Below are 26890 nucleotides of genomic sequence, written 5' to 3' on the forward strand. Positions count from 1 at the left end.
AAAATGGCTGGAATGGTCATTTTAATGTTATATGTATTTTACCACAGTTAAAAAATGTTAAAATACTGTGAAATGCATGCTGTTTTCTATCAGCCAGGGTCCAATCAGGAAAACAGAAACCACAGCAGTTATTTAAAGGGACATGTCTAGTAGGAGGAACTGGTTAATCGGTGTGAGAGGACTGGGAAAGAGAGTGCCTGGCTAACTCAGAGTTAACCCCTGAGGAGGAACTGAGGGAGGCGATGGGGGTTACTCACAGCTAGAGGCTTGCAGGAGAGTACCCCACCTCTGAGCCGCGGTGAGGAGGCTCATCTGGGGAGTTCCGGAAAGCCAAAGACTGGGGCCAACTGCTGCTGGGCGAAGGACACTGACCGGAACAGCAAGTAGGCAGAGGGGAAAAATCCTACCTCCCTCCTTCAGCCTCCCAGTCTACCTCCTCCAGCCTCCCTGCCTCCCTCCTGCAGCCTCCCTGCCTCCAGCCTCCCAGTCTCCCTCCTGCAGCCTCCCTGCCTCCAGCCTCCCAGTCTCCCTCCTCCAGCCTCCCTGCCTCCCTCCTGCAGCCTCCCTGCCTCCAGCCTCCCAGTCTCCCTCCTCCAGCCTCCCTGCCTCCCTCCTCCAGCCTCCCTGCCTCCAACCTCCCAGTCTCCCTCCTCTAGCCTCCCTGCCTCCCTCCTCTGGCCTCCCTGCCTCCCACTAGTGCCTTCAAACCCCAAGAAGCAGAGTACAGCAGGTGGATTTGCAGTCACTTGGCAACCGGCAGTAATACTGTCATCTCAGTAGGTGATCACTGTGCCAGGGCAGTGACATGAACACAGATCGGCAGCCTTGAAATCCTGGGTCAGAATTTTGTTATACAGTGGTCAGCCAGATTCTGAATATGCTTTTATAAGTTTTTAGATTAACTTCGGAATGAAAATGCAAAATTCATAATCCTCATGGCGAAATCATGGACTGCCTACTAGTACGTGGACAGACTAGGTGTCCTGGGATCTCAGCTGAGAGGCTGCCTTAGGTGACACTGTGACTTTAAGGACAGTGGTGGGGGAAGTGGAAGCAGTTCTGTTTATTTCTGTATGTATTTATTTATTATTCCTTTTTGGTCGTGTGGCATCGTGGTGGAGATGTGTCAAGGGTGGTTGGGTGCTATGCTTTCGGACAACTTACAAAGTAAAATGCAACACTTACTCTATATAAAATGGATAAACAACAAGGACCTACTGTATAGCGCAGGAAACTATATTCAATGTCTTGTAATAACTTAATGGAAAAGAATCTGAAAAAGAATATACATATAAAACTGAACCACGTTGCTCTATACCTGAAACTGATACAACATTGTAAATCAACTGTACTTCCATTTAAAAAAAAAGAATGAAGGAGGGTTCCTGGTTGAGTACCTGACAAATTCCTTATAAAAAATATGAGTTTCCTTTCCCCCGACACACTGGTAGTCCACAAATGACTTAGGAGTCCTAAAAATCTTCAGGTATCACATGGGAAACATTAAACAAGATACAGTCTAATTAGAGTTAGCTAATAGGGTTAGCTAAGAAGTGCAATTATGCAGATTTCCAGAAAATAAACTCATAGGTCAATAATTCTTGTTTTTTTCTTAATTAGGGAAGTAATATAGGCTCACTGTAGAAAAATTGGAAGGTACAGATAAGTGTGAAGAGACAGAAAAACCTGTCATCCCTTCACTCTGACGTGACCACCAATAACATCAGTGTACTTGCTTTTAGACTTTTGCATGCATGTCTATGTATTTAACTTAATAATGCAGTCATAGGGCTGCCGTTTAGTCCATACTCCTGCAGGCCAGGCTTTCTGCAGAACCCTTGCTCTGGACTAGCTCACGGAACCCTCGTAATCACACTATGAGTTTGGTTCTGCGTTATCTCCTTTTGACAAATGGCAGCACTGAGCCTTAGTTGAAGTAATTCAAGGGTAGAACTCATCCCTGTCTGCATTCTGGGACGATATCATCCTTCTGGCTGAGGTTTATGACAAATATGTTTGTGTCCTGATGTTTTATTTAACTTTAATAGCATGATCATTTCCCAATATAACTAAAATCATTATTAATAATTTTAAAGCTGCGTTAACATCCTACTCTATGGCTTACCCATGATGTGCATAATAGCTCCCACGCCTGACATGTTGGTTGCTTTTCTGTTATGGGTAATAACTTGAGGTTTCAGTGAAAAAGGATCGCATGCCAGTGAAGGAGTGCAGTGCATACAGATCATTTTCAAGGCTCACATGGCAAGTTTCTGGTTAGTTTTGAGTATCCCTTTCAAAAGAAATGTTCATTGCCTGTTGTGTATAGGAATCTATACATATATTCATATATATCGTGTATATGTATAGGAATCTATATATAATATATAGAATTTAGTATTTATTATAGAATTTAGAATAATATAGAATTTAGTAATACAGTATATAGAATATATACAGTATATTATCTACGTAGCATATAGAATCTACATATGTATATGAACACTCAACCTATATATTGTATATTCATATACTATGCATATGTGTGTCTATATACATATATATAGGTATCTATATAGGTATAGGTTATAGACTCTACAGCATTTTTTTCTCATCCATATTACTTCATCTCCAACAATCCTGGAGAGGAGATGGCCCCCTCTTTGCAGGTGAGGAAGTGGCAGCGCAGAGTGTTCCACTGGCTTGCCCAGTGTCACATGGCTGTACCTGCTGCAACTGGGGCTGGACACCACAACTTCTGGTTCCTTCCACATCACCCACACAGTCTCACCTCATTTGTTCCTGGTCTCCCATCATTGTTTCTCTTTCTGTTACGATTTCCTGGGGAGGCTGGCAGGAGCTCTGACAATTTCCTCCTGATGTGGGAGTGTCTGGGTTCTTCCTAAATCCCTGTTTTCTTTATCACTCAGCGGGGTCCTCTCCCCTGGGAATGGGGCAGAGTATCAACGCTTCTCTCATGGTAAATCTGGGTGCTCTCTAACACGTGATTTTTGGCCAAGAAGCAGCAAAATGAATCAATGTTTAGTAATCTCCTTTCAAAATGTTTAAACCTGGGCAAAATGTTCACTGGGAGTGGTCAGATTTGTGAGTAAAAATGTGTAATGTCCCCTAAGAAGACAAAGTGTGTTTCGTAAAAAAGCAAACGTTTCCTATGGCATTGAAAATAAAGGCTGCTTTTTTGAAGCAGTGCTTTATACTCTGTGTAGGTTTAATTAGGAAGTAACACTTTGTTGTGGGCACATAATCACAGAAGGGCCTTTGTTTTATGCAAACCTTTAGACAAGAGCTGCTTGTTTGCTGGGTTTTATAAAACCTCATTAATCTGGACGTCTGCTGTTGTTTTTTTTCCCCAAAAAATGTCTGAAAAATTGGCCAGAGCTGGATTGAGGTTTATTATTATATTGTCTAAATGTAAAGTGTTTGCTAAGCACATTGGCACGGTAAATAAAAAAAGAACAGGCAGATTTCACATTCTTAAGGCAGAAAATCTTGAAAGACTTTTAGAACAAGAGTTGCATGTAAATTGGAGCTTCTCATTACAAATGAGTCTTGGGTGTTTGTTAAAAGAGTTCAGGCAGAAATTGTTCCTGGAAACCCTGGTAGAAATGACCATGACTGTGTACTTGTATTTATTCAAAATGATTTTATTTCAATTTTATATTACTTCATACTGGGCTCAACCAATTTCAGATTTTTCTTGAATTTGTTTGGCAAAATGAATAGATTGGAAGAAATCAAGCCCTTCATTATGATTTGGAAGTAAGCCACATGAAATTCTTCTTCATTTTTATCTGTTCCGTCCTATTCTCCATGAAGCTGCTTGTCTCAGAGATATGTCTGTCTTTTGTTTTCACATTTTTACTATCTCATTTTGTTTTCTCCTACACAGCGGCTTTTCCAATTATCTACTGCTTTGTAAGAGACCACTGCCAAACTTTAGGGCTTAAAGCAACATTCATTTTATATCTTTCTGGGTTTGTTTCTGGGGGTCAACGTTTCAGGAAGGGCTTGATTGTGAGTGGTTGTATCTCAGGCTGCAGTCCTTGGGGTGGAGCTGCTGGGGAGGGGGTGCTGGGCAGCTGGGAAGGGAGTCTGGGCAGCTGGGGGAGGGGGTCTGGGCAGCTGGGGGAGGGGGTCTGGGTAGCTGGGGAGGGGGTCTGGGCAGCTGGGGGAGGGGGCGCTGGGGCAGCTGAGGGCTGGCCAAGGCTCTCCCTTCATGTGGTCTCAGGGCTTATCTGTGTGGACTCTCCTTGTGGACTAGGGGCTTCCTCACAGCATGGCAGCCCTAAGGCAGCATTGCAAATAGGGCAGTTCATGGCTCCAGCACAAGTGTTCCAGAGAAAGAGGCAGAAGTTGCATCCCTTTAAGACCTGGGCTCAGTGTCACACAGCATCTTCCTCTGTGCTCTTTGGACCTCTCAGGCTCTGAAGTAGGCAAAGATTCAGGTGGAGAAAACATGAGGCAACCGCAGCCTGCCACGGGAAGAGGGATAAAGACTTTGAGACATGTCTCAACCCCCCACTGCCTCCTCACACTTCTGAAAAGAGGCTTCTCTCTGCTGGTCTCCCATAGCTTACCTTTTAGGGGCTATACCTTTATCTTTAGGTGATGTGAGGAGCTATAGGACCAAGTGGCAATACAGATATTGTACCTTAAATTGTTCAATGTTAATGACTAGTGAGCTGAATACATGAAAATAATTGAGGCCATATGTGGAGCTTCCTCTCCTGGCAAGATTTGTTTTTAAGCTTTATCCTTTGTCTGTCATGAACGGTGGTCTGCCAAACAGTCAAGCATAACCATTTTTCCAGTTAGCACAACTTAGTTTACCAAACCTTCCCCCTTTTTTCTTTTTCTGTTTTAAATGGCAGAGTGTTGGCCGTACTGTTACAGTGTTGCTTGCTCTACAGGGCTTCTTAGATCGGCCTTGGGAGGGTTCTGGGAAATGAGTGAAGAGAGTTTTGCAGGACTCTGTCAAAATATACTTTTCATATCTCCAACTGTTTTGGCTTCAAAATAAAGCGTTTTGTATATTTATGGAAAGAAAGGGAGGTCTGTTCTGGAATTATTTCTTCCTGTTATAGTAAAGCTAAAAAAAAGATGTTTTAGTTTCTGAAAAAATTTTTCTTTGAAAAATACGTTTTGGAATCCATTCTAGTGTTTGCTTTTTTTTTTTTTCTGCTTTTTACTTAGCAGTGTATTCAAATTGGAACATCTAACATCTTCATCTTTAAAAAGAAAGCTGTAACAAAGTAAAAAAACAAAGTAGCTCCTGAATACCTCTGCTGTTCCTCAAAATAACTCATGTGCTTTTTATGTCTTCAGTGGAACTTTTCTCTATATAGAACTTCCTTTATTCTGATACAGAAGCAGAACTTTTTTAACATAAGAAAAGAATTGTTAAAAAAAAAACTCCCTTGTGATCCTAACACCCAGGAATTATCTTCTGATCCATTCCAGCATATCTGAGAGCATTGTCTATATTTAATGATTCGTAACGTCTGCTTATTGATGGCAGGGGTCTCAGGATTCCTTGATGAACAAGACAGTAGCGACATCCAGGGAAAGTATTCAACAAGCCGTAGGTTCCATGTAAATGTTGGTATCATCACTGTACTTAAATTGTTGCTTAAGGCTGACCATGGTCCTCAGGGGCTTCTGGGCTAGCTGGGGAAAGAGGTAGGTAAGCCGATCCCTTCTGCTGGCTGATATGGGGGTCAGGGGAGCTGAGCAGGCATGGGACACACATAGGAAGGGCAGCTCAGAGCATCAGAGAAACAACCCGAATGTAGGAACAGGTGGAGGAAAGGAGCTGGGAGTGAGGAAAGGTGCCTGGGAGAGAGCAGCACAGGAAAGGCCTGTTGGTGGAGCTAAAATAGTGCATCCAATGCGATCGTAACAGTTGTCTTTCATTTTTTCTTTCTATTGAGATACAATTTACATGCAGTGATGTGCAAACATCTTAAGGGTATAGCTGAATGAACTTTGACAAATACAGACACATGTATAAGCCTCACCGCTATCAAGATGCAGAGCATTTCCATCACCCAGAATGTTCCCCTGTGTCCATCCCATTCCGTTCTCCACCAGCTCCCCTCCCCGACACCCGTTGGCCAGAGGAACCACTGTTCTGAATACTTTTTCACTTAGGTTGGCTTTGCCTGTTATATAACGTCATATAAATGCAATCGCACAGCCTGTTTTTCTTGTGTCTGGCTTCTTTCTCTCGGCATTATGTCTGCGAGATTCCCCCATTGTTGCTTTTAGTGGTTTGTTCCTTTTATTTCTGAGCAATATTTCACTCCGTGAATATACCAAACTTTGTTTATCCATCCTCTTGTTAGGGTGTTAGGGTTATTATAATTTCTTCTATCAGTGCCTATTTTACTTTATTCTGTTTTATTCATCTATTTAGATATAATTGAAAATAACGTTGTGTAGGTTTGAGGTACAAAACACGTTGGTTTGATAGGTTTATATATTGCAATATGCTTACTACAGCAGTGTTAGTTAACACCTTTATCACATCACATAATTATCATTTCTTTTTCTGTATTGAAAACAATTCCATCTCTGACGTTTATAATCCAGTATTGTTGACTATAATCACAATATTGTGCATTAGATCTCCAGAACTTTTTAGTCTACTAGTTGCTACAGTTTTGTCTATTGTAAATAAAGCTGCAGTGAACATTCTATAAAAGTCTTTCTGGACATATGGTTTTATTTCTCAAGAGTGAAATTGCTTGGCCAAAGGACGTGTGCACATTTAACTTTGTAAGACATTGACACACCAGCCTAGAAAGTGGCTTCAGTAGAAAACCCTTCTGTCCAGTTTCTAGTTGTTTATTGCCAGAGGGCCAGGCAGTACCAATTTCTTCTTCATGGCTGGCATCTAAATTTCTGCAATAATTTTTAAAGGCAGAATAATGTGTCATCATCTGGTTATACAGAGATTTGTTTAACCTGCTCACATTGTTGAACATTTAAGGTGATTGTAATTTTATAAATTACACTGCAACAAACATCTGAATAGTTTTGCGGCTGCAGTGCTGATTATGTTTTAGCGCAGATTCCAGGAAATGGGATTTCTGGGTCAAAGAGCTTAAACAGGATCGCGAGAGGCCGCCTCGGGGGCATAAGGCCCTGGCCGCAACGTGGGCTGGGTGCCAGCCCCGCGCGCGGGAGGGGCACCCCGCAGGAAGCAGGGCATCAGGTTATTCTACATGAGTGGAGAAGGTAGTTGTTGCAAGTAGAAGGGACACCACGTTTTTTTAGGATGTCTGAAGATGAAGAAAAAGTGAAATTACGCCATCTTGAAGCAACTCTTCAGAAATTTACTAAGATAGTAATCCCAACAGACCTGGAGAGGTTAAGAAAGCACCAGCTAAATATTGAGAAGTATCAGAGGCGCAGAATCTGGGACAAGTTGCATGAAGGGCATATCAATGCAGGACGTACAGTTCAGCAACTCCACTCCAGTATCCAAGAAATGGAGAAGCTTTGTTTGGAAGTCCAAAGGGATGACCTTGGACTTCTGAAGAGAATGCTAGATCCTGTGAAAGAAGAAGCATCAGCAGCAACAGCAGAATTTCTTCAACTCTATCTAGAATCTGTAGAAGGACTTCAGAAACAATTTAATGATGAAGAAACCTTATTACAGCCTTCTTTGACCAGATCCATGACTGTTCGTGGAACATTTCACGCTATTGAAGATGAAGCTGATTCTCAGAGTATGACTCAGATATATGTGTTGCCTGAAATTCCTCGAGCTCAAAATGCTGCAGAATCATGGGAAACCTTAGAAGCGGACTTAATTGAACTTAGCCAACTGGTCACTGATTTCTCTCTTCTAGTGAATTCTCAGCAGGAGAAGATTGACAGCGTTGAAGACCATGTCAGCAGTGCTGCTGTGAGTGTTGAAGAGGGAACCAAAAACTTGGGGAAAGCTGCAAAATACAAGCTGGCAGCTCTGCCTGTGGCAGGTGCCCTCATCGGAGGAGTGGTGGGGGCCCGACTGGCCTCCTTGCAGGCTTCAAAGTGGCGGGAATTGCAGCTGCACTTGGTGGTGGGGTGGTGGGCTTCACAGGTGGAAAATTGTTACAAAGAAAGAAACAGAAAATGATGGAGAAGCTCACTTCCAGCTGTCCAAATCTTCCCAGCCAAACTGACAAAAAATGCAGTTAAAAACCAAACTTCAGTATTATTGGTGCCAACATGTCTATCCTTTGCTGCTGTTGGACACTCGTCAGCTTTTGGAACATGATTATATCAAAATAGTGGCTATTGATGCTCAAGTGGGATTGAACCGTGGTAAGTGGATATATTTTGTTGTTTGCTGGGGTGTTAATGGGGATGTTAGAGACTGAGGAGCCTGGACTGAGGGTGTACGGTGTTTGTCAGGTAAAGTTTAAGGACTGCCAGGGAGCAGACTTTTTACCTGGAAATGTGAAAACCCAACCCATAACTTTGATAAGGACTTGTGATGTGTGAACATGTTGGGTTACGGAAGGACACTTTTCAGAATAGTTTCTTACATAACCCTGACATGGAGACTCCAAGGCTAAGCATATTGTAAATATGCTTCTTTATCTCCTAAATATAGATTATTTAGGCATTTTAGCAGAGAAAAGAATGGAAGTTCAGTAGCTTTTTGTATCAAATAGGGAAATCAGGATCTAGCAAGGGGCACAATTGAATTGCATAATGGAGTCCATTTGGTGAACCCTATTGCAATTTGGTCTAACAATAGTTTCAAGTGAAGGAAACAAATAGTGTAAGAAAATGGAAAGAAAGGCCCGACTTCTCTTTCAGATATCTTAATTTGTGACACTGGCTTCTTCTCTGAACTCTTTTTTCTGCCTCTCTGTAAATAAAGAACACAGAGTCTCAAGTGGTAGACTTATAAAGCCAGTCACTAAGCTTGCTCTGTCAGCCTGTCTCTTTTTTTTTTTTTTTGAACTTTTGAATTTTATTTTATTTATTTTTTTATACAGCTCCAACCAAAAGACACAGGCTCGCTGAATGGATACAAAAACAAGACCCATATATATGCTGTCTACAAGAGACCCACTTCAGACCTAGGGACACATACAGACTGAAAGTGAGGGGATGGAAAAAGATATTCCATGCAAATGGAAATCAAAAGAAAGCTGGAGTAGCAATACTCATATCAGATAAAATAGACTTTAAAATAAAGAATGTTACAAGAGACAAGGAAGGACACTACATAATGATAAAGGGATCAATCCAAGAAGAAGATACAACAATTATAAATGTATATGCACCCAACACAGGAGCACCTCAATACATAAGGCAACTGCTAACAGCTATAAAAAAGGAAATCGACAGTAACGCAATAATAGTGGGGGACTTTAACAGCCTGTCTCTTAACACCTCAAATATCTAGTCCCCTCTGCCTTCCCTCCCTTGTAATTTTGAAAAGTTCTTTGACTTATGGGGTGAATTCTACCCATCTGTAATGCAGACTTTTCTCATAATCTGTTTTGTTTTTTTTGTTTGTTTTTTGTTGTCGTTATTTTGGGTTTTTTTGGTATTGGCTGCCATCTCTGTTCATCCTCTACTGTAACCTCTAGGTAAAAAAGAAAGTGAGAGAAAGAGAGGTGTCGATCTCCAAATACTTTCAACGTTGTTAGAGTTTGAGCTAAAAAATAAGCAAGGGGGGAACACCAGATCATTTCTTGGGGCATCTTACAATTTCAGGGGCTCATGTACTTGCTGTGCAGAGAGTGTTTGACCCTAAGTCTCTTCAGCTGGCAGTTGGAGGAGCTAAGAACCAGCTTTCTACCTCACTTCTGTTACTACCGTCCTTTTCCCCAGGCTTTGCTGTCTCCTGTGATTTCTTTCACCTTGCACAGCTGCTGTTTCTTCCCAAGAATGGCATTCATGCTTGCCTTTTCTCACATTCAAGGTTGATGATGGACAAAGCCTGATGCCAAGACTCAGTCCTGGTGGAGGATTTGTGGTGCTAATCTCAACACTTGACATTGACAGCAAGCATGGCTCAGCCCAACCCAATGTCTATCTCAAATAGCAGAAAAGTTTTAAACTTAGGAAAAAAGAACTTAAGATTATAGGCAGACTTATCCTGTACTCTCAACTCATTTGAAATAGGAAGGAACCACCTTTTGCCTTATTCCTTATTCTTTTCTGAGGACAGAGGAAAGGGCACCTACACCACAAAAGGTATGAGATCTCTGCTCAGGACCCAAAGGGATTCATCAGGCAGTTGAATGGTTTATCACTTCTCTCTTGCTGAGTTTACTCTTAATAACTTTTATTGATTGCTACCTTTTACTTCTATGTCTAATCTAAAGAGACCTTTCTCTTTCATACTTTTTGCTTCTCACCAGTGAATTCCAATGAAGCAACACACCATTTCTTATTTTTCTTAAATAACTGGAAAACATCAAGTATTGCTACCTGCTGACTCATATCTTTAATATAATACCAAGAAGGAAGTACTCTGAGTGTCAGATTCTGATCCAGTATTTGATATTGGATACCTGTAAGGTTGGGATAAGTACTTTTGAACTCCATCTTTTTATATTTTCAGATCCTTGCTGTCCCTTTAACACAGGGCATTCAAACCAGGATGAGAATCAGAATTGCCCAGGGTGCTAATTTAAAACAAGATTCCTAAATTTCAGTCCCATAGGTTCTAATAATAGCCAATCTGGCCTGGTCAGCTAAAATTATAAATTTAAGATACAGTTATATCAAGATACAGCTGTATCACTGAATTCTGTAATTTCTAGTATGCTACCCTTCAGCCAACCTAAAATTCCTATTCTGCCAACCTAAAATTGGCTAGCTCACCATCTTAACAGCACTAGGGACTCATTCTACTGTCAGGCTGGTTTTACATCAAGACCTGAAGGAGAAAAGAGGTCTGTTATTGACCCTCACATTTTGTTTTGGGAGCTCTCCTTTTTACTGAGCCAGTGTGGGACATCACTGTATGTGCTCATATAGGCCTTTGATTTTTACTACTCATCAGGATGGGAATATTACTCTAGCAGTCTTCATGCTGAGGCAAGTTGCAATCCTTTTTAAAAGTTTTATAATTTAAAATTATTTAGAAATTGTATCTAATTTCCCCATAATAGAACCTAATAGCCAACTTTTTGTAGAAATTTCTAGATGTGTTTAATCAACTATAAATGATATACCTATAAACTATAAAGTGTTTAGAAGTATAAATCAGTCAGTATAACACAGAAACCAATCTTAAAATTGAATTTAATGCCCTACAGTACCAGATTTAATTTATCTTCTCTATGATTCATGTCTTATTTTTACTGCAACAAGTTAGAAGGTAAGGAACACTTTAAGTTCTTAAAATTTACAGAGTCTCATTTGGATAAAGGCAGCACTGCTAAAGCCTTTTTAATATAATAATCTGAGAATTTCTCTGTAGAACAGAGACTTTGAAACTTTTTGGTTGTAATCCACAGTAAAAAATGCATTTATATCAAAACTCAGCGTATGCGTTATGGAACAATACTTACCATTATGTGCAGTGTACTCTGATGTTTTTTGTTGTTTCAGTTTTTAAAATATGCTAGTTGTAACCTACTAAATTGATTTCATAATCTACCAAAGGGTTTTGACCCTCAGTTTGAAGGGAAAAACCACCCTTACAGAGGAACTGGTATTTATGGAATATTTTCTGTTTGCCAGGCACTTCACTAGACATTTTACAGGTAAGGAAAGTGGGTCTCAGAGAAGCTAAATAATTTGCAGAGGGTTATTCAACTACAAAAGGGTGAAGCCAGGATGTAAACTAGGTCTGTTGAGCTACAAAAACTTCTGTTACTCTCATACTGTGTTGCTTCTGTATATTAAAATTGAGATGGGCTATTCACTCTGCTTCACCCAAACACCCATATATTCTGTAAGGCAGGCTTGCTTTGAAATTACACATGCTGTTCATTTGCACTTTTCTTAAAATCTTGTGTTTCCTCACCAAATGTCCAGCAGCCTCAGTTTTTAATGGTGGCCAGTGCAGAAGTACATAGCGCTGAATTTAGTTCTTAGACTATAAAATTAATAGCGTTTCCATCCCACCCACACATCCTGCAAATTTCCTTGTATTTGTGGGTCACAGCCATCACTTAAGCAGTGCTTTTTATATTGAATTTTAAAATAAACTCTAATATTTTTTAAAACAATCATAACTCATAGAATCCTTTAAAATGGTACCCCTGGGAGGCCATGCACTTACTATAGTGATGCTAGTATTACGTAGAATATTTTTGAAACATTTCTTTAGGAGTTGCCTCTAAAGACATTTTACAAATCACATAAAAAAGCCATCTCAGTGTTTATTAGTCACAGACTCTGCTCCCTTGTCCTTATGACCTCTCCTCTCTTCCTTCCTCAGTTTTGCTTTTCTTCAGTTGATTTAGCTCTCTTACCCACCTATGCTGGAGCCAATAAACTAAGGAGCCCCAGAAAAGGGTGTGCTGGCCAGAGTTCCTGGGGCAAGAACTTTCAGGTTATACTGACGCCGAGTGCTGTATAGGGAGAGTTCTGCGAATCCAAAAGCCTTCCTCTGTGGGCTGCCTGCCTGCCTGTAAGTGCCCTAAAGTAGTTTGCAGAGGAGTAAGGACTGAATACTGAGGTTATCTATCAATCACAAGAAGCTGAGGAAACTTACATATAGAGTGTACAACATTTTTCTCCAGTGAAAGTCACAGAAGCCAAACCAAGCCATTCTTTGTGTTAACTTAAAAACGGAAAGGTCGTTTTCAGGGTCCCCCTTGCCCTTTGTTGCTGCCACATGAAATCTTTGGGAGGAAGGATGAAGAAGAGCGTGGGGAAATGGTTCTCCTGTGAAATGGACATTTTCTTCTCATAATAAAGTATAACATGGCGGTGGCTATCAGGTACTTATGAATGCTAGAAACTCTTTTTAAGTAGTCAGAGGCCTAATAAAAGGTAGGGAAGCTTCCCCACTAGCCTAAATTAATGTGAACAGTTCAGGTTCTGTTTGTGTTTTTATTAGCATTTCGTGTTGTTTCTAACAAGATGTCCTCAACTATTTATATTCATTAATTTGACACCATTTCACAGAGACACTTCTTAGGTATTATAAACAATCAATGGTAAAAGATCTACATATAGTCCATATTACTGCCCTCAAAGAAATTATTTATTGTGGAAAACAATAATTATTTATTAAGAAAATTAATTAATTATTATTATCTTAATTATTTATTAAGAAAAACATCTGTGCAATATTAACAGAAGAAATAAATTCATATAAAAACATAAGAGGTGTCAAAGGCAAATGATTTGCCCAAGATTAAAGATAGTTAGCACAAAAGCTAGAATTATAACCATGGTCTAAGAAAAAAAAATCCTCAAAGTAATTTAACTGAGTTTTTGTTATGCCATATCAGGTTGCCTACTGAAGCTTGTGGTCTTTCAGACCATCCTTAACATTCCAAATCAGTCAACAGCTACAGTGGAAAGAGAAATGGATGGGGAATCAGGAGATCAGAGTTCTACTTTTGGCTTTGTCTCTTATAGTAAGCTTTTACTCAGGGGTGGGTGCTTTCTCCCATTCTAGTCAGGGATTCTCCATTCTTTATATCTAGCCTCTTACTGGGTCTTGTTAATTGTTTGAATATTAGTTGCCTTCATTTCTTAAATATATTCGTAGCCATCACTCTAGTAAAAGACTTTATTACCTCACATCCGCTACCTCATCTTCCCCAACTTTAGGCCATTCCTCACGTCACTGCCACAAGAACCATCTTTCATTTTTCTGCTGAAATATTTTCAGCAGATCCTGTTGAATACCTGATAAAGTTCAGCCTTCCATATACTGGCCCCAGCTTTGTCTCTTCAGACTCACTACTCAACCATCTGACAATGCCTCTGAAAATCAGACATTGCACAAGAATGATTTTAAGGTTTTTCTATGGTGAAGGTACAAACTGGTAATAAACTATGTTTACATTTTTTTCCAGACTAAAGCAATTCCTGTAATACTACATTTTACAGAACTGGTCAGCTGAGTTTTGTTTAAGCTCTTGAACAAGTCTAAAAGTTGTTTCCTAAGGAGAAGAAATCTTTTGTCCCCTCAGAGGAAATTACATTCAATTTCTTAACCTCCAAAACAACGTCAGTCTTGTCACCTGTGCATTGGATAGCCAAAGCATGAAGATTTTAATTTAGCAGCATAGATACTCCAGACTTGAACGGACCATTGTCCAGCTCCTGTGAGAAACTTGACTAATACCTATTTGAGGAAATTACTCAAGAGTACGTACATGTTATCCATACATTTCTCAAGTACTTGAGATTGTCTTTTATTAAGGTGAATCACTAAAAAAGATGTTTACCAAGGTTTCATTAATTAACCCCCTAAAGATGTTTTCCATTTTATTGTTAAAACCCTTGATGTTAGCAAGGGTCAGCACAAAAAAAGGCCCAATGTTGAGAATTTCTACAAATTCTGTAAAGCTTACTGAATTCGCTTATTATGTTGCGGAGTGGTGCTTATATAAGGAAACATGCAATAAATTCACTCAACAACAAAAAAAACAAACAAAAAAAACCCAAAGAGCTTAAACATTTTTGAAATGTAATTTTTATTGTTTTATTTTTTTTCAAAAATATTGTTCAATTTATATACTCACTAACAGTGAATGAAAGAGTGGGTCTCATAACCTCTCAGCAGCATGGAGACTAAAAGGCTCTTTCTTTCTTTGTTCTCTGTTAATTGAATAGCAAGGAATTATTCATTCATTCATTCAGATATAACATATATTCATTTATTTACATTTTGTCACTGTATTGAACATGTATTTGGGAATATTGGGCTGAGTTCAGATGCTTAGACAATATTTGTTTGGTCTTGTTTATCACCTTCACATGTGTAAATTATGCCATGATTATTAATCTCTGATGAGGCAAATGCTTTGTCAAATGGTGGTGACAGTCTTAGATATTTGAATATCAGTGTAAGAGGCAGGACAGAATTTTCAAGTCATAACAAATGAGAAAAATATTGAATGAAGTGTAAATATCATCATCTTGAGAGGTGCTAGTTGTCAGCAGAATAACTATTATTAGGGACTTAGGAAAAGTGATTACAAATCTGACAGTGTTACCTTACATCTGTATTGTGCATTTTATAAAGTGTTTTTCTATTTGTTATTTCACACTTAACAATGTGAGAAATCGGAATAACATGTAGATCCATATTCACAATATTTGTTGTGAATAATGCAGTGGGGTGTAGAGAACACAGCTGGATTTATCATTTTAAGCCTGAATCATGGGAAACATTAAATTTCCTTCTGTAATTCTCTGGATTGTAAGAAATTTCAGATCTGTTCATCACCAATCACTACCTTTTTGGGAGGAGGGTGGGGAGTAATTCTGGAAGTCTGACTCTGTAAGCATTGGCCTTGGGGAGGTGATGAAGCTGCCAAAGTAGTGACAAAGGTGGAAACTCTTTAGGGACTGGGCCTGCTTGTGCCAATGCATTCAGATCTGTGCTCCTTTGAAATTTCTGCACAGATACTTGGAGAGCACCGGCTCGCCCTGGCTTGGTGGCCTCCATGCCCCATAAGGTCCGGAAATGAAGCCTGGGAAAACTGTGAGATCAATTTAAAACCTGCAGATAATTAGCTGGGATGCCACAGCTGTCTAAGCCCACATACCTGAGAAGTTTGGTGAAGCCTGAAAACCACTTATTAGCTTCTGTGCAGCCAACTGGAGGGGTTTAAGCTTTCTTAGAGTAACTGATAACTATTATAACATGTGTAAATAGTTCTGTTCCTTTGTTTTGTGTGTCTTTTTAAATTAATAGACTTTATTTTATAGCAACGTTTTAGATTTACAGAAAAATTGAGTTTCCATATACACCCTCTATAATAGCTTTTTTAAATCAAATTTGAGTTATTCTTAATCATCTTTTTAAAAGTAAAATCATAAAGGGACCTATCTAGTGTTGTTTTAATAGTGTCCAATACCTTTTCCCCCCTAATTAGGTGACCGTGAGAATCGTCAGTCTTATAATTAAAAATTTTGTTTTCTCTATTTTATGGCATACAATCAGAAGATATTTATCTTTGTTCTTCAGGTGCTAGAAGCACAAGAAAGCCCATGAAATAACTGTTTCTTAGGCCTCCGTTGAGATGCTCACCATCTAGGATCATTTACAATGCCGTACCAGACTCCAGGGCCAGGCCAGCAGTAGGGCTGCCCAGAGGTCAGCCGGGCACTTAGTCAACCTCACCAGGAGGAGGGGCCGCCCTCTGAGCTGAGGGTCTTCAGTCACGTCACTCAGGGGTCTCCTTTCACTCTCAAACCCTAACAGTTTGGGCTCCAATTTTGTATTTTGTGACGTGTCATCAGGCCTCACTAGAGCTTAGTAAGAAACCGACAGAAATAGGGTCACGGGAAAGACAGGGTCTCACGCATCCCCTCTGAGCTGCCAGCTTGCCCTCCAGATGGCTCGGTTGGCTTCTGCAGGGTTGGTCCCTCGTCATGTTCAATGTAGAAATCTCCATCTTCCACAAAAAGTTGAGTCTTTGTATCATTCACTTTTCTCTCCTTATTTTCACATCTTTTTTTTTTCCTTGTGGTAAAATATACATAACATAAAATTTACCATTTAAAACATTTCTAGGTGTACAATTCACTGGCATTAAGTGCATTTACATCATTGTGCAATCATCGCCACCATCCCTCTCTAGAACTTTTTCATCATCTCATACTGAAGCTCTGTCCCCATTAAACAGTAACTCCCCGTCCTCCCTCCCCTCCCCAGCCCCAGTTTTCCACAATTCTAATTTGGGTCTCGATGAATTCGACTATTCTAGGTAACTCATGTAAGTGGAATCATGCAGTATTTGTCCTTTTGTGTCTGGCTTACTTCATTTAGCATAATAACTCCAGCTTTATCTATGTTGTAGCAGGTATCAAACTTTCATTCCTTTTTAAGGCTGAATAATATTCCCTTGTATCCCAGAGTTTGTTTAGCCATTTATCCGTGGTAGATATCTGGTTTGTTTCCATCTTTTGGCTACCGTGAATAATGCTTCAATAGACATCGTTGTTCAGATATCTGTTGTTGAGTCCCTGCTTTCAGTTCTTGTAGGTATATACCCAGAGTGGAGTTGCTGGATCACATGATAATTCTAAGTTTCTTTCTGGAGGAACCGCCATCTTGTTTTCCACGCAGCTGTGCCACTTAGCTTCCCACCACATTTTTCTAAATAAACAAAAGCCTTCCTGTATAAGACCTTTGTTCAGATATTCCGTTTTAAAAAAAAGCTTTAAATGTGATGATGTGTCAGCTTGATGCCTGACAAATGATAGATGCTCAGTGAAGTTAGAGGTACCTAAAGAAAGATGAGCATCTTCAAATAGCATGTAGACCAAGGTTCCAGGTACTGAGTGAAATCTTGCAAAAACAAAAAATGCTTTCTAATCTCTCTAGGGCTAAAACTATAAACGATTCAGCTAGATTTAGTGAAAGAAACACATAATTATTGTGTCTAGAGGCTGTAAATGTATAACTCACAGGTTAATGTTTAATGGAGTTAGTCAAGTGCAGATTTGCACAGCTCTTCTAGACGGTGTCGCCAGTTGGATTTGTGAGGCTTAATGATTAGGGGCCTGTTTTACTTTCTGAGGTGCAATTGAACTGTTTTCTCACGATGAGGGATGAAAAGAGGGCTGTCAGGCTGTATGCTGCTAACCGTTGCTGGACCTACAGGGCACCCTAGGTCAACGTGAGGACCAAGAGAGGAAGTCAAAAGAAGGTTTCAAATGTTTTCAGCCAGACATTCTCTGGGACTGAGGGAAGAAGGGCAAAGTGTGGGCTTTGGGGCCATGTTGGGGAGACCTGTCCCATCTTCCTGAGGTGGAGAGAGGGTCTGGCCAAAGCTGGAAAGCCCTGCTGGGCCTCCGTGTTTTCTTTCTCACTCACACTGGACCTTTCGGCAAACTCTTGAAGACCCACTGGCTTTTTTCTCTACTTTAGTCTTGGTCTTCACTGTGTCAGCACCACCAGCTCTCACGATTTCCCAGCACCAGCATCCAGTTCCGGCATCCAATCTTTTCATCCCTGGTGACCTGGTAACTCCCTGGTTTAGGGTCTTCGAATGGTCTAGAAGTTTTAACGTTTCGCAAAGAGCCCTGCCCTGTCCAGTCCCCTCCCGTCTTGACGCTCAAGCCAACCGGGCCTCCCGCCATGTCCCACGCTCCATGCTCTGGCCCCGCAGGGTCCCACCCCCTGTCCCTCTGACCTCCCTCTCTTTACCTAGACATCTCCTACTCAGTCTCCCCCTCTTTCCAGACAAGCCTTCCCTGACCACCCCTTCTCCAGACTAGGCTGGCCCCCGCCAGACACCCTGGCCGCCTTCCGTCCTTCTCCCGGGGGACTGGGCCCGCCTCTGTCTCCCCATCAGGGCATCCAGGCCACCCTGACCGTGTCCCCCACTTCACCGCTGTCTTTGTGGCACCCGCCACGGTCCTGTTCCAAAGCAGATGCTCAATCAGTGTTCACTGAGTGACTCTCCAGTGAAAAGGTGTTAGGGGCGTCCTTGGTCCCAGCGTCCTGTGTCCTGGTGGGGGGAGGAAGGGGAGCTTCTCTGACAGTAACATCTCTGCCGCCTGCCCTCCCCCCCCCCAGGAGAGGGGCAGTCATTTTTCTAACTGGGAGACGAGCTGACTGCATCACTCCGGGGCTCCATCTGTCTCTCTTCCGGGCAGGCTGTTCTCAGGAGGCCCAGGTCCCTGACCCACCGAGCGTGTGTCCACTCAGCCTGTGCCACCAGAGGCAGAGTGTCAGGCTGACCTCTGCAGCCACCATCGAGGCCGCCACCTCCAGCTTTGCTTTCTCCTGGAATGTTGCTGACTTCCTTCCATCTCCACGATGGACTCCCGAGCCTCCTTCCACCTTTGGGAGGGGAAGGAAGGAACGGTATTTACTGCCCTCTCTGTTCCAACGTGAACAAACTGCACTGCACTTGGGGGAAAAGCCCAACGTAATTTCAAAGGCTGAGATGTTGTTCCTGGGTGGAAACCGATGGCTCCGTCTGACCGGTGGTCAGGAGTCGGGGGATGGGAAAGTCGCTCTTTGCGTTTCCCAGGTCCTAGAATGGCCGGTAACTGCGTTTCGCAGCGGGTTTATCTCATTCTTGGGGCTCAGCTGTCACCCGGCACCTACAGGTGGGGGAAGGCAGTGAAGATCCCCACAAAGGACATTCGGTGACCTGCCTGACTGTGCTTTTGAGGTCCTTCCAACTCACCTCCCACAAAACCTAGCAAAATCTTCCCAGAACCCTTGGTGAAATTGAACTTTGGGAGCAATTCTACAGGAAGATCCATGGAGACTAGGAACGGAAACCAGCCTCCTACTTTCCAGTTTTGATTCTTAATGTAGCACAACATGTAGCCTTTGAGATAATCCCCCTAGTCATCCTGAGATGAAACCAGTGGCTCATGGACCATGGGACAGCTTATCGTGGGCTCTTTTTGAAATAACTTTTCTAGTTGATGAGAAACAGAACTCCTTCTGAAGGGGTTTTAAATACCCCTTTCCCACCTTCAGGTAACTGGTCCTGGTTCCCCTTTACTTCTGTGATGGGCCCCTCTCTCTGCCCTTCCTTCCTGTTCATCAGCTTTCTCACCCTGGCTTTTCCTCAGTGTCCACTTGAAGAATCTGAGCTTGCTTCCAAAGTGAGCCTTCCTTGACTTCCTGAGACACGAAGCTTAAGAATTTTCAGGAAAAAAACCTGCTTGCTCTAAATTTGCCATTACAAGTAGCCAGTCCCTCCTGCCCTCAGTAAAAGGAAAAAGCAAGAAGAAAAGTAAGGGGGGGAAAGAGACTGGATTCTGACGTGTTTATCCCGCACTTCTATTGACAGCAGCAAATTTAAAGAGAAACCTATTTTATTCCACACTTCTCTTCTCATTCAAGAAGCTATTTCCTTTTGTCTGTTAATTTTGTATACTTGTCCTAAAACGAGGCAATAATAGTAAAACAGCCACTAAAATCGAATAGAAATGACATTTCAAGATCATTGCCCGCAAGAGATTTACCTAAAATGTGTATCCCACGGATCCTACGTGCCAAGTAAACGTCCAAGCCCCAAACTTCTCTTGTTCTGCCGAGTGTTTGTTGCTACTTCACATGATTATCAATTGATTAGTTAGTTCGGTGATCCATACTCTGTAAAACCAGAAGGGAGTCATAGCTGCATTCGTAATTAGACTTCTAGTAAATAGTTACGTCTTTATTCTTGAGTAATAAACCTTAGCTCAAATGATCATTTTGAATCTTATTGTCTAATAATGTCTTAAGAAATAACGCTGACAAAGCACAGATTCACCACTTTTATAGGGATAATTGAGCAATATTATTTACCAAATAGACTGAACTCTTTTTTAAAAGTTTAATTTGACTGTTAAAACTAAATCTCTTTTGCCTGTGAAAAGGTCATTCCCATCGGGTAAGAGAAAACAATTCTCCATTCACTGTTTCGTTATGGCCGTGGAGGCAGGTAAGTGCTCCTGTGGAGAATTTCCAGCCAGGGGTCCCGTGTGGTATCTGGGCCCCTGCAGCTTATGCAGCTGAGCTTTCTGTGGAGAAGAAACACTTTGCTTCCCTGAGCACATCTGAAGCTGGCCCCTGATAATTGGAGAATTACGCTCTGTGTATTTTTCTTATCTCTGTGCCTGAGGTGGTTTTAATATATTTAAGGTTGAGGCCCACATGAAAATTCCTGTCTGGATTCCTGTGTAGAAAGCGGTGTTTGGTGTATGTGTGCTTTATTTATGTGGCACTGTTTATGTGCATTCCAGTGATCATTAACAAAGGCCTCTTGGTAGAAAACCCTGATGAAAGTGGATTTGAAAGTGGCTGTATCAGCTGCAGGTTTGGCAAGACCTCAGTGACTCTGAATTTAGTGAAAGCCCTGCATCATCACTTTGTGTTCAGCCAACCTTATATGGAGAGAAAAGGCACTTTAGTCAACCATGCTAAAAAGCAGCAACAGAAATATCACGGATTTCATTTGGGCAAAGGTTTAAAATTCTATATATTAACAGAGAATTCCTTACTTTTTCTATAGGGGCTGTTAAGACTGGTTTGTCAACACACAATTGGTGAATTAGACTAGCTTGTGTTCATTTGCTTAGGGCCGACGTAGCACATACCGAAACGTGGGAGCTTAAACAACAGAAATTTATTAGCAAACAGTTCTGGAAGCTGGAAGTCCAAGAGCAAGGTGTTGGCAGGGTTGATTCCTTCTGAGACCTTGCCCGTTGGCTTGCAGATGGCCATTTTCTCACTGTATCCTCACTGGGTTGCCCCTGTGTCTGGGTCCTAATCTTCTCTTCTTAAAAGGACACCAGTCAGGTGAGATTAGGGCTCACCCATATGACCTTATTTGACCTTGATTATCTCTTTAAAGACCCTCTCTCCAGATACAGTCACATTCTGAGGTACTAAGGGTTAGGACTTCAGCCTGTGAATTTTGGGGAGACATAAGTCAGCCAATAACGTGACTTAAGTGAAAACAAATTGCGTTTAGATATTTCATAGCTTCCTCTTCCTCTTTTGCAGATTTATATTTCATAGTCCCTTTCTTGGCTTGTTTCCTGGTCTGCAATTTGGGGACCTAGAGAACCAGTGAGAGACTGTGAGAACAATGCCCAGCTTCATAGCTGAAGGCCTTGATCCCTGGAGGGATGGTCCTGAAGTTTTCCCATTATGGTTGTTCTTCCGCTGGGTTACGTTTTGTTACATGTGACTAAGCTGTCTGTCTAAAAGCTGACAAGGGTTTGATGAAAGTACAAGAACATGGTATTGAAATAATTGCTACTGGTTGAGGTCAGTGGTTTGGAAAACCAGATTGGTACCCACCAGCTGCTCAGCTGGGAGTTTCATTCTTTTTCTTTGCAATCTGTAGAAGTGTGGTTTACATATTAGTACATGTGAGATCCTGGGAAGATTCTGTAACCTTTCTGTGCCTCGGTTTCCTCATCTGTAAAGTAGGGGAAGTAACAGTACATATTTCGTAAGAAGAACGTAGTTGGAAGGGTCTGAAGACTAGTAATTCTAATAAAGGACTTAGCGTTGTCCTTGGCCACAGCAAGTGCTACGTAGCATTAGTTTTTGTTCCTTGCACACTCTCCATCCCCTCCCCCCCACACATCCTGGGCTGTCACAACAGAAACTGCAGAGTTAACAGAAACAATTGCCACGGTGCCTGTTTAGACATGAACCCAGCGCCCAAGTGAATGTAGGAGTCTTCTTCTGGGGTTACAAAAAGAAAATTCAATGACCTTAGTGTGTGTGGACATTTGGGGGGGTGTATACTGGATGCTAAGGACTCTGGAGTGAGACCCCTGGTTTCTCATTGGGACCTGCAACTCAGTAGTTTGTCTTTTAACCTCTCTAAGCATCAGTTTCCAAATATGTAAAATGGGAACCACAATGGCTTGAAACTCATGGGGTTGTTTGGCGTTAAATGGGATGATATACATGAAGTTCTTAGCACACAGGAGGTAAACCTGTTGGTTCCTTCCATTTTCAAATGTGAAACTGGGAAACAGAAGGTAAATGCAGTCATTCCATTTGTCAATGACCTTGATTTCCATCCCTCTCAAATGGGCTGCTTGATCATGCCATCTCACTTGGCACCTGCAATTTGTGAAGTCTATTTTAACATATTCCACAGTGGTCCACATGCTCATAGACTTCTCCTTTTATGGTGAAAATAGTTGCAAGGCAATTGGACAGTGATGAGTGAAGAAGAGGGTGTCCTCCCTCCAGTTAGCTTGGGCATCAGTATGAAAACCAAATGGAAAGCTACTTAGGCCGGATTCCATCATGGTGTTCTGGGACAGTGCTGGAACTTTGCAAAGGTGAAACTAACCTCCCCCAAGCTGCATTAAAAAAAACCCTGATGTTCTTCAGGACTAGTTCTAGAGGAGACAGTAAGATTAATTGCCAGGTATTTCTGAGAAGTGTTTGGTTTTTCAGTAATATTAAAAAATAGTAGACTTTAAAAATATAAATTATGGAATATATGAATTACAAAATTGGGGAAAAGGTTTTTTTTTTAAAATAAACTCCCAATAAGAAAAAAATGTAATTATGTTCATAGGAGAATGTTCTGGAGATGTTTATGGTAGGACAAAATAGCCTTTGCATTATTTTAATTTTTAAAAAAGTGGTTTAAATTGATGAAGATGGTTCTAGATTTTTAAACATTGGACATTCAGCTCCAGATACAAGCTTTCAAAACAGATACACAGTTCCTGATTTTCCTGATTATTGAAATCTCAGAACATTATTTTGCTTTTAATGTGCTTTAGAAACAGTGATTGTGTTCTAGAGGAAAATTGCACGTGAACATGGGTAGTCAACATTTCACACTTACATCATTTATAGACTAAATTTTATTGGGAGACATTTCTTGTAGGTGAACAGAGTTATTATAATGAGATAAAACCGTCCTTTGCAGGGAATAATTCAGTAAATGAATGTGAAATATTGTGGCTTCAGCTGGGTTAATTTTAAGGGGCTCTTGTGTTGCTAGAATTGCTGAGGGCTAAGATGGGGAGAAGCTTAAAACCAAAAATAAAAAAACAACAAGCCCAGAGGCAGTATAGTTGGAATCATCCTGTATGTAGCCTTTTTACATTGGCTTCTTTCATTTAGCGATATGCATTTAAGTTTACTCGATGTCTTTTTGTGGATTAAGAGTTCATTTTTTAAATCACTGAATAATATTCTGTTGTATGGATGTGTCACACTTCCTTTATCCATTCACCTATGGAAGTTTTCAACTCCTTTGGGTAAATACCAAGGAGTATGATTGCTGGATTGTATGGTGAGACTGTTTAATTTTTTAAGAGATCACCAAACTGTCTTCCCAAGTGGCTGCACCATTTTGCATTCCCACCAGCAACGAATGAGAGTTCCTGTTGCTCCACATCTTCACCAACATCTGGTGTTGTCAGTGTTCTGGATTTTAACCATCGTGATAAGTGTGTAACGGGCTGACTTTTTTTCTCATATTCAGATGTGTTATCTCCAAATCACTCTATGAGAAATACATTTAACACGACTACTAATGAAATATAATACAACTATTATCATTCAGAATCCTGATGGAGAAAGACATTGGAAACAAGAAAACAAGCACTTATGTCAATATTAACACTGTTAATAATAACAATAATAATAATAATAATACAAATTTATTTGTGAGTATTTTTTGAGTTTATTTTGAAGACAGATGCCACCAGGAAAACATTTACAAGATACATTTCTGATTAACACTTATGAGCAGTTAGCCTCAAGAGCAGTGAGCGACATTCGCCATCATCAGGTGGCAATGCTCTCAAGAGGCACTTTGGTTTTTGAGCACTTGTTGCTGATTTTCGATTGACACTTTTCAATGTCTTTGTTCCAGGTCTTTCAAGTCGCTTATGTCATCATCAAAGCTGCTAATGCCCCTCGGCCTGGAAACTGGATTTTGGAGCATTCTCTGGATGGCATGGAGTTCAGCCCCTGGCAGTACTATGCAGTTAGTGACACGGAATGTTTGACTCATTACAATATCACTCCAAGACGGGGGCCGCCCACTTACAGGGCAGATGACGAAGTGATCTGCACCTCCTATTACTCCAGGCTGGTGCCGCTTGAGCACGGAGAGGTATGGCGCCCCCTGCCGGCCAGGAGGTCTGTTTTTCATCAGTATCACCTCCAGTGACAACCTAGCCATCACAGAGCCAACAGGAAACACTCAAAATAGAGCTCTCCTGGTACAGATCACAGAGAGCTTTAACTATCTAGCTGCTGTAGTTAAGGTGCCATTGACTGGTGTCTACTGATGATTAATGCCACCACTGACACATTTTACTTTATTGATTTCTTCCCTTCAGGGAGATCCCTCAACCTTCACTCTGCTGTGATTTAATAACTCCATCAGATCATTCTCAGAGCATCTTTCTCATGACACCAGGGCCGCAAGATTTGTTAAAATATTAAAGAGAGAGCGAAAATGCTTCCAAAATATAGAGCTCCCGGTTTTCTGTGGGAAGTTCTCCCTGTCCCTGGAGGTGTTGAGGGTTGGAGATGGTTCATGAACTATTCCAGCTCCGTGCTCTCCATGCCCGGACTGCACACACATCCTTAAGTCAGAGTGTAATCAAAAACAAGCCATGCCTTGGTAGCATGCCTTGATGAGCTAAAACGACAAAAGCCCTGCAAGTGATTTTCACAGCAGGAACTCTGCAGCAAGCCCTGCCTTGTTTCAAGAGCAGAGATGAGAAAATGGGAGTTACAGAGCTTTCTGGCACTTCCCCCCACTCTCCCCAGTCTGTTCATGACATTTAGAATCTGTTTCAGAGAAGCCTGTGGATACATGTTAAAACGCCCTCACCTCACTGGGAGAAGTGGTCCTGTTTAAAAGTTTCCCGCAATCTCTGAGACACTGGAACAAATAACTTCAGTAAACTGAACTTGGGTTGTGATCATGCTGTTCACAAGTGTCAATGAATATCAGACAGATTTCTGTAAGAACCCCGTTGTTTGGTTTGATTTTAGATAGTATCTGTAAAGATTATGTCCTGAATGTAAACAATCAGGGCTATTTTTTTGCATGCTTAAAATTGATATTTGTTTATTTTGATGTCTTTATCTCTAGATTCATACATCGCTAATCAATGGCAGACCAAGCTCTGATGATCTTTCACCCAAGTTGTTGGAATTTACTTCTGCACGATACATCCGCCTGCGCTTGCAGCGCATTCGAACCCTCAATGCCGATCTTATGACCCTCAGCCACCGGGACCCTAGAGACCTTGACCCTATTGTCACAAGACGAGTGAGTGTGACAGGGCTCCTGACCACTGAAAAGTTTATGTTGTTTCAGGGAAATAGACTTTTCCTCCCAGGTTGGCCTTTTTTCTTATTTTTGTTGAAGATCGTTAGTTATGCTTTGTTAAAAATGCCACCTTTAAACGAGGTTATGGTTCTGACGTGGTGCCCTCAGGTCCCCCTGTCCCCACCCATCCCATAGCGCCATCATGCAGCAGATGCAGTGGTCATTTCTTCACGTTCTAATCTGGCTCTACATCTGATCAAGCAAGTGAGAATGGCTGGGGGTTTTTTTCCCACTTAAAAGAAAATTTTAAAGTTTGAGATATAAGCTACATCCAGGAAAACGTACATATTTTCAGTGTATAGTAAACGTATAAGGCTTGTGGCGACAAACATTTCCAAATCCCTTGGATAAAGTAGGAGTGGGATTTACTGAGTTACAGGATAGCTATGTGTTTAATTTTTAGGAATTTTCTAAGCCTTATCAAAAGCAGCTGTGTCGTTTTACAGACCAGCAGTGTGTGAGGGCTCTGGGTACACTGCACACTTTCACACACTGGGGCGTCGGTCACTGCCACCTCAGCCGTGCTGATGTGCATGTGGTGGCATCTCCTCGGGGTAATTAATTTGTATTTCCCTGATGACTGATGTTGAGCATGTACTTATTTGTATCTGATGACATTTCTATCCATTTTTAAATTGGGTTATCTGTCTCCTTATTCCTGAGTTATAAAAGATCTCTATATATGATGTGTAGAAGTCCTTTGTCGAATGTGTCTATACTGCAAATCCCTTCTCTCTGCCCTGGCTTGTCTCTTGCTTATCCACTTTCCTAACTATGACTTCTGAGGAGTAGATGGTTTAATTTCGAGAAAGTCCAGTTTATCGTTTTTCTTTTATAGTTAGTGCTTTCTATTCCTCTCTGAAAAATATTTGCTTATCGCAAGTTTACAAAAATATTTTCCAATGCTTTCTTGT

At 41.2% G+C, this 26890-nt stretch overlaps 2 protein-coding genes across 2 annotated transcripts in view; both read left to right on the forward strand.

Moving 5' to 3' along the window:
- The window catches only part of LAMA1 (laminin subunit alpha 1), a 149815-nt gene that overhangs the window by 27863 nt on the left and 95062 nt on the right, over window positions 1-26890 (forward strand). The window contains exons 4-5 of the mRNA XM_036874290.1: window positions 24501-24743; window positions 25737-25916. Of these exons, the coding sequence (XP_036730185.1) occupies window positions 24501-24743; window positions 25737-25916 (423 nt within the window). The remainder of the gene's footprint in view (window positions 1-24500; window positions 24744-25736; window positions 25917-26890) is intronic.
- LOC118880213 (syntaxin-17-like) lies at window positions 7301-8252 on the forward strand. The gene is given in 2 exon segments (XM_036823734.1): window positions 7301-8024; window positions 8027-8252. Coding segments are annotated over 2 exon segments (906 nt in total). The 3' UTR covers window positions 8209-8252.

The sequence above is a fragment of the Balaenoptera musculus genome, chromosome 14 (assembly GCF_009873245.2).
Source record: "Balaenoptera musculus isolate JJ_BM4_2016_0621 chromosome 14, mBalMus1.pri.v3, whole genome shotgun sequence".
Classification (NCBI taxonomy): Eukaryota; Metazoa; Chordata; class Mammalia; order Artiodactyla; family Balaenopteridae; genus Balaenoptera; species Balaenoptera musculus.